The 16,055-nt window shown below is 56.5% G+C and overlaps 2 protein-coding genes across 3 annotated transcripts in view; both read left to right on the top strand.

Moving 5' to 3' along the window:
- INTS3 (integrator complex subunit 3) overlaps positions 1–5,145 on the top strand; it is a 45,640-nt gene extending 40,495 nt beyond the window's left edge. Inside the window, exon 26 of the mRNA XM_043568692.1 lies at positions 5,135–5,145. The gene's annotated coding sequence lies outside the window, so the exon portion shown is untranslated. The remainder of the gene's footprint in view (positions 1–5,134) is intronic.
- SLC27A3 (solute carrier family 27 member 3) lies at positions 413–4,759 on the top strand. Of its 2 annotated transcripts, none has more exons than XM_043568694.1 (10): positions 413–1,094; positions 1,346–1,555; positions 1,863–2,021; positions 2,565–2,689; positions 2,888–3,082; positions 3,187–3,277; positions 3,399–3,597; positions 3,802–3,899; positions 4,026–4,156; positions 4,441–4,759. In XM_043568694.1, exons 1-10 carry the CDS (start codon positions 503–505, stop codon positions 4,615–4,617), a joined length of 1,977 nt encoding a protein of 658 aa, XP_043424629.1. In that variant the 5' UTR covers positions 413–502; the 3' UTR covers positions 4,618–4,759. The 2 variants fall into 2 exon arrangements, with proteins under 2 accessions (XP_043424629.1, XP_043424628.1); XM_043568693.1 differs by having other exon boundaries at positions 420–1,094; positions 3,802–3,871; positions 4,441–4,520.
- Positions 5,146–16,055: the final 10,910 nt, after the last annotated feature.

Raw genomic sequence — 16,055 nt, 5'->3', positions numbered from 1 at the left:
TTCCCGTTTCCTCCTCCCCAATTAAAACCTGGATGGAAAGCATTCACTGGCCCCAGTTACTGGCGCCCTTGCCCGAAGGGAGGGGCCTCCGCCGTCGCCCCTCCAGAGCGCGGGCCGTCCGGGCCCCCAGCCATCCCCTGGCGCCGCTGCTGGCGCCGGTGGAGGGCGCGGGTCAGGCCCGGAGGCCCGAGTTCCTCGGTGTGTCTGGGGAGACGCTGGGGTGGCCTCGGGCCGGGAAGCTCTGTGGGAGAAAACCCGGCCCCGGGAGGGTGTGGGTTCCCGGCCGTCGGGGAGCGAGCGCGGCGTTGGGGAGGGCGGGGAGCGCGGGGCCGCCCCCCACGCACCTCCTGGCCTCGGCTCCGCGCCCGTGGGGGGGGGGGGGGGGGGGAAGGGGCGTGTGCCTGCGCACGCGCGCTCCCGGGAAGGCGAGGTCTCCGCGCAAAAGCGAGCGGCCCGAGTTTTCGGGAGGGAGCGGCGGCGCCGAGCGGAGGACGAGGGCGCCATGGCCGGGCTCCTGCTGCTGCCGCCGCTGCTGCTGCTGCCGCCGCTCCTGCTGCTGCTGCGGACGCTGCACATCTGGCCGCGGCTGCGCTGGCTAGCGGCGGACTTGGCCTTCGCGGTGCGCGTCCTGCGCTGCAATCGGGCTCTCCGGGCGCGCGCCCTGGCCGCGGCCGCCGCCGACCCGAGGGGCCCCGAGGGGGGCTGCAGCCTGGCCTGGCGCCTCGCGCAGCTGGCCCGGCAGCGCCCCGCGCACGTCTTCCTCATTCACGGCGCGCGACGCTTTAGCTACGCGGAGGCCGAGCGTCAGAGCAACCGGGCTGCGCGCGCTTTCTTGCGCGCGCGGGGCTGGGACGCGGGGTCGGGCGGCGGCGCGGGGAACGAGCGGGCCGCCGGGGCGGCCGGCGCCGCGGCCCCTCTGACCCCCGGGGCCACCGTGGCGCTGCTGCTCCCCGCCTGCCCGGAGTTCCTGTGGCTCTGGTTCGGGCTGGCCAAGGCCGGCCTGCGCGCGGCCTTTGTGCCCGCCGCCCTGCGCCGGGGTCCCCTCCTGCACTGCCTCCGCAGCTGCGGCGCGCGCGCGCTGGTGCTGGCGCCAGGTGAGGCCGGGACTGCAGAAGGGGCCCAGCTGGCTCGCAGGGGCTTGGGAAGGGCGCTTGGGGATATGAGGCTTCGGCTTTGCGAAGCGACGGGGCTGCGTCTGCGGTTCCCAGAACGGTGACGGAAGATGCGCACCCTTCGCCCTCGCCCGGAGGAGTGAGGTGGTGGGGAGGGGCGAGGGCGGCGCAAGTGGGCTGCGGGGTGGGGAGGCATTCTGGGCCGCCGAGCTTTGCCTTCCCACCCCATCCAGAGCTCCTGGAGTCCCTGGAGCCTGACCTGCCGGCCCTGAGAGCCATGGGGCTCCATCTGTGGGCTGCAGGCCCCGAAACCCGTCTGGCCGGAATCAGCGATGTGCTGGCGGAGGCCTCAGCCGAAGCGGATGAGCCGGTGCCCGGGTACCTATCTGCCCCCCAGAGCGTAATGGACACGTGCCTGTACATCTTCACCTCCGGCACCACGGGTGAGCACGGGACACCAGACTCCCCTGCCAGAAACTAAGGCAGAGAAAGGCAAGACACTAGGAACAGGAACCGTGGCCTCAACTCCTAGGCCACTCCTCCACCCCCCTCCCCGGGCCCATCCCAAGATCCCAACCACGACTGTATTCGCTTCTGCCGCGCTTCCTCATTTCTCCACCTCCCTGAACTTCCCGCCATTTCCAGGACAGCTTGGCGTCAGCTTCAGCCTTGCCCCTTTACCCAGCAGGGGCTGAGGGAGGCGGGGCCTGGAGCTCAGACCCTTCCACCCATGTCCCCCATCACCCACAGGCCTCCCCAAGGCTGCACGGATCAGCCACCTGAAGATCTTGCAGTGCCAGGGTTTCTACCAGCTGTGCGGTGCCCACCAGGAGGATGTGATCTACCTTGCCCTCCCGCTCTACCACATGTCTGGCTCTCTACTGGGCATTGTGGGCTGCCTGGGCATTGGTCAGTCTCTCCCACTCCCACCTCGACCCTCCCCAAACTTCAGTCGTCCAGCAAACTTTTTTTTTCCTAGCAAACGTTTATTTAAGTACCTACTGTGGTACGCTCACCTGGGGACGCTTCCAGACGAGGGAGGAGGCAGTGATCTCCTCTCCAAGAGCTCCTGCTGCAATGGAGAAGCATCACCCGCACAACCTAGACACTGAGGAACTAGGGAGGCCTCCAGGCTCCACGTGGGGGAAGGGGGGGGAAGGGCCGAGCATGTCAGCCCAGGGAGAAGCAAACGGAGAAGAAGGTTGGGACTTGGGGGCCTAGGCATACAGGATGCACTGTTTGGGGACAGGAAGTAGGGAGAGGGCATTAACCTCTCTGGGGCACCGGAGGGAAAGCAGGAGGGCCACCTTGGGCTGCTGTTGACTGTCCCAGCAGGGCCTTCCCAGAAGGACACTGCAGTGAAGGCTGGTGTCCGGGAGGGAGGGGGCCAGGTCTCCCCCCACAGCCCTCAGTCTCACCTTCCTTCCTCCCTTCTCTCCCCACCTGTGGCAGGGGCCACAGTGGTGCTCAAGTCCAAGTTCTCAGCTGGCCAGTTCTGGGACGACTGCCAGCAGCACGGGGTGACGGTGGTCCAGTACATCGGGGAGCTGTGCCGATACCTTGTCAACCAGCCCCCGGTGCGTGGGCACATCCTGGGCAGAGCTGCCGCCACTGGGCAGGGAGATGGGCAGCTGGCAGGAGACATTGGGACGCCTGCCTGGGGGCTGGACGAGAACGGCAGGCAGGGTGGGGTGAGGGGCCTGGGATGCCGGGGCTTCCCTTTTGGGAGCTGGCATCTTGCTGTTGAACCTTCTGCCCATCTCCCCTCATCTCAGAGCCAGGCGGAACGGGGGCATAAGGTCCGACTGGTGGTGGGCAGCGGGCTGCGCCCGGACACCTGGGAGCGTTTTGTGCGGCGCTTCGGGCCGCTGCAGGTGCTGGAGACGTATGGCCTAACGGAGGGCAATGTTGCCACTTTCAACTACACGGGCCAGCCAGGTGCTGTGGGGCGTGCTTCCTGGCTTTACAAGGTAAGGGGTGGGGGAGGAGCTGGAGACCCCGTGGAAGGTGGGGGCTGGCAGGGAGGGGCTTGTGCAACTGAAATGACCCAGTGCCGGGGTCTCCCTTCCCCCAGCATGTCTTCCCCTTCTCTTTGATTCGCTATGATGTCACCACAGGGGAGCCGGTTCGGGACACCCAGGGGCACTGTGTGGCCACATCTACAGGTTGGTGCTCAGGTTGCGGGGGGGGTGCAGCCGGCAGAGGGTTGAAATTGGAGAGTGGGGTGAGGGGCCAGGAAGCTCTGGGCGAGGTGGACAGCTCCCCCTGACCCCAGCGGCTCTGCAGGTGAGCCTGGGCTGCTGGTGGCCCCAGTGAGCCAACAGTCCCCCTTCCTCGGCTATGCTGGGGGACCAGAGCTGGACCGCGGGAAGCTACTGAAGGACGTCTTCCGGCCTGGAGATGTTTTCTTCAACACTGGGGACCTGCTGGTCTGCGATGACCAAGGCTTTCTTCGCTTCCATGATCGTACTGGAGACACCTTCAGGTATCTGTCCAGGACACCCTGATTCCTTTCCTGGACATTTGACCTCTGTGACCCAAACCCCCTAAACCTAACTCCCTAACTCCCACCCAAACCCAGCCACTCATCCGAGCTCTCCTCTCAGACCTTGTTCCCTGTGACCGTCTGGCGCCCTGACTGCGTCCTCCCCACACCCCCATAAGGCCCCGAATCTCTGCCCTCTTGCAGGTGGAAAGGGGAGAACGTGGCCACGACCGAGGTGGCGGAGGCCTTGGAGTCCCTGGATTTTGTTCAGGAGGTGAACGTCTACGGAGTTACCGTGCCAGGTGCCAAGACACGGGAGGTGGAGGGCAGCCGGCCTGCCACCCTGGACTGGTATTACTTGGGCACAGGGAACATGAGACCTGAGAGCGGCTCACCACAACAGCTGGCCTTTCCCCCGACACCACCAGGGCACGAAGGTAGGGCTGGGATGGCGGCCCTGGTTCTGCGTCCCCCCTACTCTCTGGACCTTGAGCAGCTCTACAGCCACGTTTCTGAGAACCTGCCGCCTTACGCCTGGCCTCGATTCCTAAGGCTCCAGGTAATCGAGTCCTCCTGCTCCCACCTCTCAGCCCCTGCACCCGCGGCAGCCAGCGGCTTCCAAACCCCACGCGGGGGTCCTTGTGCAGCTCCATCCCTGGCGGGAAAGAACAGCTCCTTCCTGGGTGTGTCCGTCATTCATGCCCCCCTCCGGGCTTGGCTCCTTCTCTGTGACCCCCTATCCCAAACCCTGACCTCATGCCTCCTTTCCCGGGACCTGCCCCTTGACAGAATTCAGGCAAAGTACCCCTTCCTTCCTTCAACCCCTTTTGACACCCCTTCCAGGAGTCTCTGGCCACCACAGAAACCTTCAAGCAGCAGAAGGTTCGGATGACAAAGGAGGGTTTTAACCCGAGCGCACTGTCTGACCCCCTCTACGTTCTGGACCGGGCTGGGGGTGCCTACCTGCCCCTCACACCTGCCCGGTACAGTGCCCTCCTGGCTGGGGACCTTCGCATCTGAGAGCCCTCCCCGCCAAGGTGTCTGAGGGAGCGGCTTTGTGGGGTGGGGGTGTGGCAGGTGCGCCAGGGTTCCCCCGGGGTCTTTTTTATACCAGATTTGTAATCATTCTTTTGTAATAAATGGGGCCAGGGCCAATCTCTGATCTGTGGCGTCCGTCTTCCCTGTCGGTGGAGCCGCTTTTTGCTCCGACGTTTTCCCCTGGCATAGAGCCACGTACGTCTCTGCCCTGACTTCACACAGGCCCGAGCTCCATGTCTGGACCTGGGCCTTTTCCTCTCAGGTGACCCCATGTGATCCTTGTCCTCGGGGAGTCCCTGGCGGATGATGTCTACCTGTGCGGGGTGTCCCCTCCCAGCTTCACTCCCTGGGGGCCGTGGCGCAGCAGAGGTGGGCAGAGATAGAAACGCTGCCCCCCGCGTCTCCACAGACACGGGTGCGGCTGGGCTGAACAGAGCCCACCAGGGAAAACAGGTTTGATTTTGCGGACAAGGATGCCCTCGACACTTCTCTTAGTGAGGGGAAAGGGTGGGGCCACTCGGCCCCCTAGTTCGGATGATTCTAACTTTATTAAATCCTAATCGAACGCTCCCAGAAGCAGCAGCCCAGGTTGGGGCCCCCGGGTTCTGAGGAGCCTTGGGAGCCTTTCCTTGGAGCAGGGCTCAGAGCGCTCGTGTGCCTGTGGCAGCAAGAGCAATTGGGGAACGAAAGGAGAGAGGCCCCCAAATGAAGCATCAGAAAAGCTCATCTAAAAGCTTGCAATGATGGAACTCTCGCTTCTCCTAGAACTAAAGTCCCACCCGTCAGGGCCCCGGCTGGCTCGCTCAGTCGGTGGAGCGTACAACTCTTGATCTTGGGGCTGTGAGTTCAAGCCCCACACTGTGTGTAGAGTTTTTTTTTTTTTTTTAATTTTTTGTTTATTTATTTTTGAAAGGGGGGGGGGGCAGAGAGGGAGACAGAATCCAAAGCAGGCTCCAGGCTCCGAGCTGTGAGCAGAGCCCGACGCGGGGCTTGAACCCATGAACTGGGAGATCATGACCTGAGCCGAAGTCGGACGCTTAACCGACTGAGCCACTCAGGCGCCCCTGTAGAGTTTACTTTAAAAAAAATAAATAAAAAATAAACAAGGCCCCCTGTTTTGAGCTGTGGTCCTCGATGTTTCTGCTACTTTCCCTTGGATTATCTTTCCTGTTCCAACTCCTCTCCCCAACATGAGAGGTCAGGGGATGGGCCTCACCAACAACCTCAGCTAATTCCTGTTCCAAAGTATACACCTGGCCCCCACCCTCCACCAGCAAACCCAGTTCAGCATCACCAACAGACTGAGGTGCACACTCAGGTGTAGGTGACTTCTCAAACTGACCAATAGATGAGGGATTTAGCTCATTCAGCTCACCTGTAATTCAACCCAGAGTGCAAGTTGGGGGGGGCGGGGGAGAGAGTTGGCAGGTGTCTCTTGGCTGACAGGGGCCATGTCCTGCAGCTGCTCCCTTTAAGACCCTTAACCCAGCCCGTTTCCAGGACGATGAGCTGAGCAGCTGTCTCCTCCACCATGAACCCCACACATTCCCCGCCCGCCACGATCCTTTCACTTGGCCTAAATCTGCATTGTCCAATATGGTGGCCACTAGCCACAGGTGTCTACTGAGTGCCTGAATGCCCCGAGTCTGAGATGTGCCGTAGGTGTAAAATACACACCAGGTTTCAAAGACTTAGCACTAGAAAAACCTCATTTTTATTTTATTTTATATTACTTATACGTTGAAATAGTATTTTTTTGATGTATTGGGTTAAAGGAACCATATAAAAATCCACTTGTTTTACTTTTGTAAATGTGGCTGCTAGCAAATTTTAAATTACGTATGAGCCACGCGTTGGCAACGAACAGTAGCTGGCTGGCCTAAGTCCTGTCCCCACGCCTCACTCTGCAATCCCACAAATACCAAGTGTAATATGTCAGTGGGATCTGGGAGGTGCATGCCCTTGAGCCAAGGCACTTTAGCAAAGACAGCAGGAGGAGGGAGTTCTGTTCCCAGGCTCAGAGCAGGTGGACGGGGCTGGTCTTCGTCTTCAAGCCGCAGCCTCAGTACAAAGGTGATCACTGATAGCAGAAATTGACAGCTGCAAAAAGCCACGCTTTAGATCCAAAAGAGTTGTTTCCCACTTAGCACAATTAAAAATAAATCTCAAAAGAATTTGGTTTTCCTTTAAAGAAAAAAAACCATTAAAGTAAAATGGTTTTAACTTGCGCTGTGCGCCCAGGCGCTCGGGGTTCGGGCCGCGCGGCCCCACGAAGGTCGGCCCGGCACTGGCCAGGCGGCGGCAAACCGTGGTCCCTGGGGTTGTACAACCAGCGGGCTCAGCGTGGATTTTGCATTTATGTGATTGAAGAGATTAAATATTTCATGACGTGTGAAGACTACGTGGGATCCCGGGGTCCACGGAGACGAGGCGAGCCGTCGTGACAGACCGCGAGGCCCGCACGGCTTAAGATACCCACTCCTTGGGCCCTGGCACCTGCGTCCGCCGCGGGGCCCACCTGGCAGGAGGCCCCCCAAACGGCGCTGGCTTCGGGGCACCGCTCCCGCGAAGGTCGGCGCCGAGCTCCCGGCCCACGGACGCCTCCCGCCACCCCGCGGCCGGAAACGGCCGCTGACGCGGCCATTTCCGGACGCCGGCCCGCAGGTTCCCGGGGAGCCTCCGGCCTCGCGGCGCATGCGCGAACGGAGCTTGCCAGGCACGTGGGAGGAAGCTTCTGAGTGGGCGGGGCGAGTCGCTCGGCGCCTTTAGACGGTGAGAGGCGCCTGCGCACCAGGGGCTGCCTGCTCTCCCGGTGAAGCTGAAAGTGTGCCTGCAGTTTGTATTTTTGGCCTCTAGGGGGCAGAAGCGGGGAGAAATTTGTTTTAGATCTAAATTGTCTTTATTAAATGCCGCATTTAAAAAAAATTTTGGCTTTAATTCCAGTTAACATACAGTGAGTGTAATATTAGTTTCAGGTGTACAATACAGTGATTCACCACTTGCGGCCATCAGTCGGTGCTCAAGACAGGCACTCTTTCCTCCCCATCACCTGTTTCCCCCATCCCCCTACTCCTCTCCCCTCTGGTAACCAGCAGTTAACTCTATGAGGGAAAAATTTTAGTTAAGTTCATTAAGACATAAAAAGTTTAGTTAGGATATACCATTAAATTCACCATTTTCAAGTGTAAAGTTCAGGGGGGGGGTTACTCTGTTCATAAATTTGAGCAGCCATAGCTGATAATTTAGATAATTAAGAAAATTTTCATCACCCCCAAAAGAAATCCCATTAGCAATCTCTCTCCATTCCCCTCACCCCAGTCCCTGGCAGCCACTAAACTGCTTTCTGTGTCTCTGGATTGGCCTCTTCTGGACACTCACATTAATGCACTCACACAGTATGCGGCCTTTTGCATGTGGCTTCTTTCACTTAGCATCAAGTTTTCAAGCTTCATCCATGCTGTAACATGTATTGATACTTTATTGCTTTGTTAAAAAATGTTTATCTTTAAGAGAGAGAGAGAGAGAGAGAGAGCTGGAGCGGGGAGGGGCAGAGAGAGGCAGAGGATCCGAAGGGGGCTCCGCGCTGACAGCAGTGAGCCCGACACGGGGCTCGAACCCAAGAACCGTGGAACGATGGCCTGAGCCAAAGCCAGACGCTTAACCACCTGAGCCACGCAGGCGTCCCTCATGACTACTTTTGAAATAATAATTTATTGTGGTAAAACTCATATAACATACAATGAACCGTTTTGAAGTAAACAATTCAGTGGCATTGAGTACAGTCACAGGGTTGTGCACCACTATCCCTGCTTCCAAAACACTTCCATCATTCCAAAGTGAAAGCCTTCATCTATTCAGCGGTTTCTATCACTACCTGCCCCTCAACCGTCCGCAACCACCAATCTGCATTCTGTCCCTATAGATTTATCTAGTCTGGATATTTCATTGAAATGGAATCATACGATATTTGACCTTTTGTGTACGGTGACTTTGATAGCGTAAGGTTTTTGTGGTTCATGGCCATTGTGGTAGGTATCAGTACTTAATCCTTTTTTATGGCCAATTAATATTCAATTGGATGTATAATAGGTGATGCGTATCAAGAAGGGCACTTGCGATGAGCACCAGGTGTTGTATGTGTGATGAATCACTAAATCCTACACCTGGGTGGGGGGCACCTGACTGGCTCATTCAATAAAGCATGCTACTCTTGTTCTTGGCATTGTGAGCTTGAGCCCCGAGTTAGGGGCAGAGATCACAGATAGACAGATTGATAGACTGAAAAAAGTTCTACAACTTGAAACTAATATTACAGTGTACAGTTAACTAACTGAAATTTAAATAAAAACTTGGAAAGAAAAAAAAAACCTCCCAGTTTAAAAAGGAGCACCTGGGTGGCTCAGTTAAGTGACTGACTCTTGATTTCAGCTCAGGTTATGATCTGTTGGTTCATGAGATCGAGCCCTGAGTCAGGGTCTATGCTCACTGACAGCGTGGAACCTACTTGGGATTCTCTCTCTCCCTCTCTCCCTCTCTCTCTCTCTGCCCCCACCCCCACTCACACTCATGCTCTCTCGCTCTCTCTGTCTCTCAAAATAAATAAACTTAAAAAATACGCACACACACACACACACACAATTTGTGTATCCATTCATCAGTTGATGGAATTTAGACAGCTTCCACATTTAAGCTTTTCGAATAATACTACTATAAGCATTTGTGTACAAGTTTTTGAGCGCACTTATATTTTCAATTCTTTTGTGTGTATTTTGAATGGTATTTCTGGGTCTCATAGAAACTCTATGTTTAACTTTGTGAGGAACCCCCAAACTTTTCCACAGTAGCTGCACCATTTTATGTTCCCACCAGCAATGTACGAGTGTTCCAATTTTTCTGCATTCTCAATAACACTTATTACTTGTCTTTTGACTGTAACAATCCTAGTAAGTATGATGTGGTTTTGGTTGCACACTCCCGATGGCCAATGTCGTCGAGCGTCTTTTCACACACGTACGATTTGTATATTTTCTTTCAAGAAATGCCTCTTCATGGGGTGCCTGGGTGGCGCAGTCGGTTAAGCGTCCGACTTCAGCCAGGTCACGATCTCGCAGTCTGTGAGTTCGAGCCCCGCGTGGGGCTCTGGGCTGATGGCTCAGAGCCTGGAGCCTGTTTCCGATTCTGTCTCCCTCTCTCTCTGCCCCTCCCCCGTTCATGCTCTGTCTCTCTCTGTCCCAAAAATAAATAAACATTGAAGAAATGGCTCTTCAAAATCTTTCCTTATTTTATAATTGAGCTATTTATCTTTTTATTGTTAAGTTGTGATATGTTTTGGTATATGTTTTGGACTCAAGTTCCCTGTCAGATATATAGTTTGCAAATATTTTCTCTCATTCTGTGGATTGTTTTTCACTTCCTTGATACTGTCCTTTAAAACACAAAGGCTTTGGGGCGCCTGGGTGGCGCAGTCGGTTAAGCGTCCGACTTCAGCCAGGTCATGATCTCACGGTCCATGAGTTCGAGCCCCGCGTCGGGCTCTGGGCTGATGGTTCGGAGCCTGTTTCTGGTTCTGTGTCTCCCTCTCTCTCTGCCCCTCCCCTGTTCATGCTCTGTCTCTGTCCCAAAAATAAATAAAAAACGTTGAAAAAAAAATAAAAAAAAAACACAAAGGTTTTAAACTTTGATGAAGTACAATTTATCTATTTTTTGTACGGAAATAATATTGCAAGAGTTCATTTTTCCCTAAGGACAAATAAAGTTATGTTACGTTTCATGTGGTAGTGTACTTGTTCACAGTAGCTTTGGTGTTACTCTTTAGAACTATTTTATGACGTATTGTATAATAACACACACACTAGGAGTCCCTGCTTCCAGAGCAAGAGGGGAAACATGTGAGTATAAAATAAGTGAGGGAAAAATCTTGTAACATTACTGGAAGAGCCTAGAAGCAATGGACAATCTGACAGCTATGAGATCCGGTGCCCAGCTCCCTGTAGAAAAGATTGATTCCAGGCTGGAGCAGGAAATACCCAGAACAGGCTTTGGGGCATCTTGTTCTGGAAAGCAAAGATGTCGGAGCATGGGATAACAGCAAAAGAACACAGAGCTCCCACTGCCTAAAACAGGGCAATCTGAATGTCACAGAGATGCACGAATGCACTCGAAACCTTGAATATACAAAATATTCAGAGTGACAGGCAACTGGGTGTGAGGATAAAGGGAGAGAAACACACTGGATACAACTCCTTACTCTGAAAATTGGCAACTAACTAGGCATTTGTCCCTGTGTGAATTCTATTTCCTGCGTAAATCTTCCCTGTGTGAACTGTGTCACAGGGTTACCAAATCGTCATAGTTGGTGAGGGAAAGGTCTTCTTTCAAAGAATTTCCAGTTACTAAATGAGAAAGGGGGGCACCGGGGTGGCTCAGGGGATTGAGCATCGCACTCTTGAATTCAGCTCAGGTCATGACACCAGGGTCTTGGGATAGAACCCCTCCTTGCCCTTCCTCCTCCTCCTCCTCCTTCCTCCTCCTTCCTCCTCTTCCTCCTTCCTCCTCCTTCCTCCTCCTCCTTCCTCCTCCTCCTTCTTCCTCCTCCTCCTCCTCCTCTTCCATAAGCAAAGAGTCTGCTTAAGAACCTCTCTCTCCCTCTCTGCCCCTCCCCCACTCAGGCACACACTCTCTCTCCCACTCTCTCTCTAAAATAAAAATAAATCAATGAGGAAGGAATGATAGAACTGGAAAGTCACCATTTTGCAACTCTCAACAAAGTAACAGGGCTGTTGCTGGGAATTTACAATGGGGGGATCAGGTTGTTACCTTGTTACCTTCTGAAGCCCTTAGTCACTGATAGAATCACTAGACGTGGGACCACCAGGCCTGCAAACCTCCGGAAGAGCTGCAGCATGTCACATACAGCACCGCCTGTTCACTTTTCTTCCCGAAAAGTGGAGACTGAATCTAACTGAGCTTCCAGAGTCAACATTTGTAGAAGAATATAGTCAATGACACCGAAGAAATCAAACTGAGCCAGACTATGGCTAATTCTACTGGAAAACAAACAACTCAGTGATATACGGCAGGGGGTTGGGGACATGGTGTGCTTTCGATTAGATCCTTACAGACTTAATAACTGGGGCGCCTGACTGGCTCAGTTGGTAGAGCATAGGACTCTTGATCTCAGGGTTGTGAGTTCAGCTCCACATTGGGGTAGAGTTTACTTAAAATAAAGTAAGATAAATAAAATAAAATAAAATAAAATAAAATAAAACAAAATAAAATAAAAAGAAATTATTACCTTTATTAGATATGACAGTAGGGTGCCTGCGTGACTCAGTCTGTTAAGCATCTGACTTCGGCTCAGGTCACGATCTCACGGTTCGTGAGTTCAAGCCCCGCGTCGGGCTCTGTGCTGACAGCCTGAAGCCTGGAGCCTGCTTCAGATTCTGTGTCTCCTTCTCTCTCTGCCCCTCCCCTACTCATGCTCTCTCTCTCTCTCAAAAGATAGATAAACATTAAAAAAAATTTTTTTTAATTTGAAAATGCTTCAGCAAAGCAAAAAGGCAGAGGTGAGGTGTGCTGAGCAGGGGGACAGAGCCTGTGAAGCCCCAGTAAGTGGTGAGGCCCAGGGCGATGGGAGCCCCCCGGGGAGCCACAGGAATGGCCAGGACCGGGACCTGCAGACCCTCGGAAGGAATGCCCAGCGTTGGGACATCACCCCGAGGGCACCGGGAGCCTGGCACCTTCCGGGGCCTGTAGGAAGGAGGCTTGGCTGGGGCAGCGGCCCCGAGGCCCTGAGAAGGGAGGCGGTCCGACCTGAGGAAGTTCTGGGCTTGGGTTTTCAAGGCTGCCGGGCTCAGCTTCCGCGTTCCCCTGAACAAATGTGGAGAGCTGGCCCTGTGCTCCGGGCTGTGGGCAAGGTCCCTGGCCTCATGGAACTCTCCCTCGGTGGCGAAGACACAAAAGCAAACCAGGCAGATGTGAAATGAAAGGCCATGCGTGACAATGTCGGAACGCAACAGGCAGAAATCCTGTAGAGTCTTCCGGGCTGCTGTAACAAATTCCCACAAAGGTCGTGGTGTGAACATCACAACTGATTGTGTAGGACGGACGTCACACACAGGTCTCCTGGGCCAAACTCGAGGTGCTGACAGGACCGCGTCCCTTCGGGAGGCTGCAGAGGAGGATCTATCCCTGGTCTTTTCCGGTTTCTAGAAGTCCCCGGGAGTCTCGGGCTCTCTGCGCCCTTCTTTTTTTTTAATTTTTTTTTCAACGTTTTTTTATTTATTTTTGGGACAGAGAGAGACAGAGCATGAACGGGGGAGGGGCAGAGAGAGAGGGAGACACAGAATCGAAACAGGCTCCAGGCTCCGAGCCATCAGCCCGGAGCCCGACGCGGGGCTCGAACTCACGGGCCGCGAGATCGTGACCTGGCTGAAGTCGGACGCTTCACCGACTGCGCCACCCAGGCGCCCCGACTGCGCCCTTCTTCAAAGCCACATCAGGTGGGGTCCTTCTGGCCTCACCTCACCCTGGCCTCCATGTCCCGCTGCCCTCTGCCAGCCTCGTCCACGCCTCAGGACGCCGGCGCTCACATGGGGCCCGCCGGCATCATCCAGGATAATCGTGTCACTTTTAGGTCAGGGATTCGTCACCGTCATTTCTTCTACAACCTGAATTCGCCCTTGCCGCGTCACCTAACGGATTCGTAGCTTCCCGGGATTAGGACACCGATCTCTTCAGGGCCTGGTACTGTTGCGGCCACAGATGGGGAGGCTGAGAAAGCAGGGCAGGCACAGGGCCCCGGGAGGAACAGAGGTCCGGCTGAGAGGAGAGACCTGAGGGAAGGGAGGGGAGGGACGTCCCAGTGCCCTGCAGGGGCACCTGCGAGGGACCCACTCCAGGGAACTCGGCTCAGAAAAGCCCAGGGTTCAGGGCCGGGCCCTGTTACCTGTTGGGGAGGGAAGACAGGAGCGGCAGCTTGTGGGAACCCCACCCTGAGACAGCGCTTCCCACCCCGGGGCTGGTGCAGAAGTTGCCCGGGTTGGCAGGAATGTGCGCCTACCTCCCCGGAGGGCTCAGAGGGAGGGCTCCTCAGACTCTCAAAGGGGCGTGGGACCCACAGATGAGCTCTCGAAGCCCGAGGCCACCGTGGAGGTCACTTCACTTTATTCCATCCCCAGGTTTACACCCAGGAGAACCGAAAACGTGTCTCCACGCAAAAACTCACACGCGAATGTTCCCAGCAGCATTATCACACAGCAGCCAAACCGTGGAGCCAGCCGGTGACCCCCCGGCGTCCCCGCGGCTGGATGAGCAGGCTGGAGTGGGCCCATCCTTGGCCGGACGCAGCCAGGAAAAGGAACACAGCACTGGCGCGCAGTGCTCCGTGCACGAACCTTGAAAACGCCGAGCTGAGCAAAAGCAGCCCGACGCACAGGACCGGGCTGCATGACTGCTTGAGAGAAGGTTCCAGAATAAGCGAAACCAGACGGTAGACGAGCGGCTGCCTGGGGCCGGCGGTGCCGATGGGGAGTGGCTGTTAATGGGTATGATTCTCTGGCGGGTGATGAGAATACTCCACGCAGATGGCGGAGCGGCACGGCTGGGACAGGTGAGCCGCGCGGCGGCGGGAACCGTCTCTCAGTCACCGAATCTTAAAAAGAAGAAGGGGAGGGGCGCCCGGGCGGCTCGGTCAGTGGAGCTGTGACTCTTGATCTCAGGGTTGCGAGTTCCAGCCCCACGTTGGGCGTGGAGATTACTTGATAGACAGACAGGAGAAGGGGAAGGAGGAGAGGAAGAAATGGCTGCTTGGCTGTTGAAGTCTGTGGTGGGGGGCTTGTGCAGGACAGGGGACCAGCCCACGGCCGCGCCAGGCGCCAGGCGCCAGGCGCCAGGCGCCAGAGGAGGGACACGGTGAGGGGAAGGGGCCCAGGGTCGGCTGGAGCTTCTGGGGCTGCGTTCTGCCCCAACCTGATTCCCCCGCCCCCACCTCTTCTCCTCGCCCTCTCTCACGGGGACCCCCCCCTCCTTCTGCCACCCTCCCAGAAGCTCTGCTTTTTGGGGGGAGGCTGCAGTTTAGGGGAGGGACGTGCTGCAGAAACAGCCCCTTTCTGGCTCCTTTGGCAGAAGGGTGACCCCAGGTTTTGCATGGTTTAGATGGTCAGCTGGGCAAAGAGAGGGTCCGACCTCTCTTTTCTCTTTAGAGCGGGGCAGCGGAGCCTGGCCTCAATCCATTGTTCCAACAAGAACAGAGAGAACAGCTTTGGAAAGCGACACGGTGACCAGAGAGGACAGGGGGTGTGACCACAGTAATGGGATGAGCCCCCCCATGCTGGACCCTGGCTCAACCTGGGACAGCACTCTGCTGGGAGGGTGGGGCCTTGAATCCCTCCCCAGAACCCCAAATCGGACTCCTAAACACCCCTGCTTGGGCACTGGGTCCCCAGAGATGGCTTAGTGGGGCAGAGGCCCCAACTTCCTGGAACTTGAGGATCATTCACTGAAGCTGGGGAGGGAGAAAGGGAGTGGGCCTAACAGACGGGGAGAGGATTCTGGAGGCCAGGGAAAGGGGCAGACTTGACCCCCCAACTTTGCCCTTCTGTCACTGGCCCCCTCTCCTCTCCTTTCCCTGCCCCAGTTGTCCCGGTGTCTAGGTCCTGGCCCTGGGAGGAGGGGACGTTGCGGATGGGAGAGGGGAGGGAGCTCAGGCTGGAAGAACAGAGACCCAGCTCCGGGGCAGATCTAGCAAGGACAGCAGCCTCCGGCCTGTTTCCCCGACCTCCGGCTCCCTAGATCCCCCCAGATCCCAGGCTTCCAAAGCAAGGCCAGAGCCCCCACAGCATGCCCTCCAGGATGGGGCGGGGGGGGGGGAGATGCCCACAAGCCAGGGGGGCCCCCAGGCTGAAGACAGAAGACCAGGGCTGCCTGGGGAGTACCAGAGGCTGAGGGTCCGGGCCATCGAGGACTCGGGTCCTTCAACTGCTCCTGCTGCTCCAAGGCTGGGAAAGGGGGTGAGGGCGGTGCAAGAGGACTGAGGGGCAAAGGACAGCAGGGGTCAGTGCAGGAGGCAGGCTGTATGGACAGCTGTGTGCAGGCAGGGCCTCTGGGGAACAGGGACTTGAGCTCCAGTCCTGGGGCTACTGGAGGAAGGGGAGCTGGGGTCGTGCAGGCCAGTGGTTAGGAGCGGCTCTTAGGCAGAGGGGCTTGGAGAGTCAAGGACCAAGAGATTCCCCACTGCACAGGTCTCTGAGGGTACGAGGCTGGCTGAACCCTGGGTCTGCCTGCCTCTCCACCCCCATGTGCTTGGCAGGTCTTCACCCGGCCTCGTGGGCCGAGTTACATTTGCAGGTGTGTAGGGTCTATGCATGTGGGTTCACGGCTCTGCTCGTGTTCTGAGCCCCTGACTGTTGCTCTGTGCTTGT

The sequence above is a fragment of the Prionailurus bengalensis genome, chromosome E4, assembly GCF_016509475.1.
Source record: "Prionailurus bengalensis isolate Pbe53 chromosome E4, Fcat_Pben_1.1_paternal_pri, whole genome shotgun sequence".
NCBI classification, from domain to species: Eukaryota; Metazoa; Chordata; class Mammalia; order Carnivora; family Felidae; genus Prionailurus; species Prionailurus bengalensis.
This window is presented reverse-complemented; position numbering and strand designations above follow the sequence as displayed.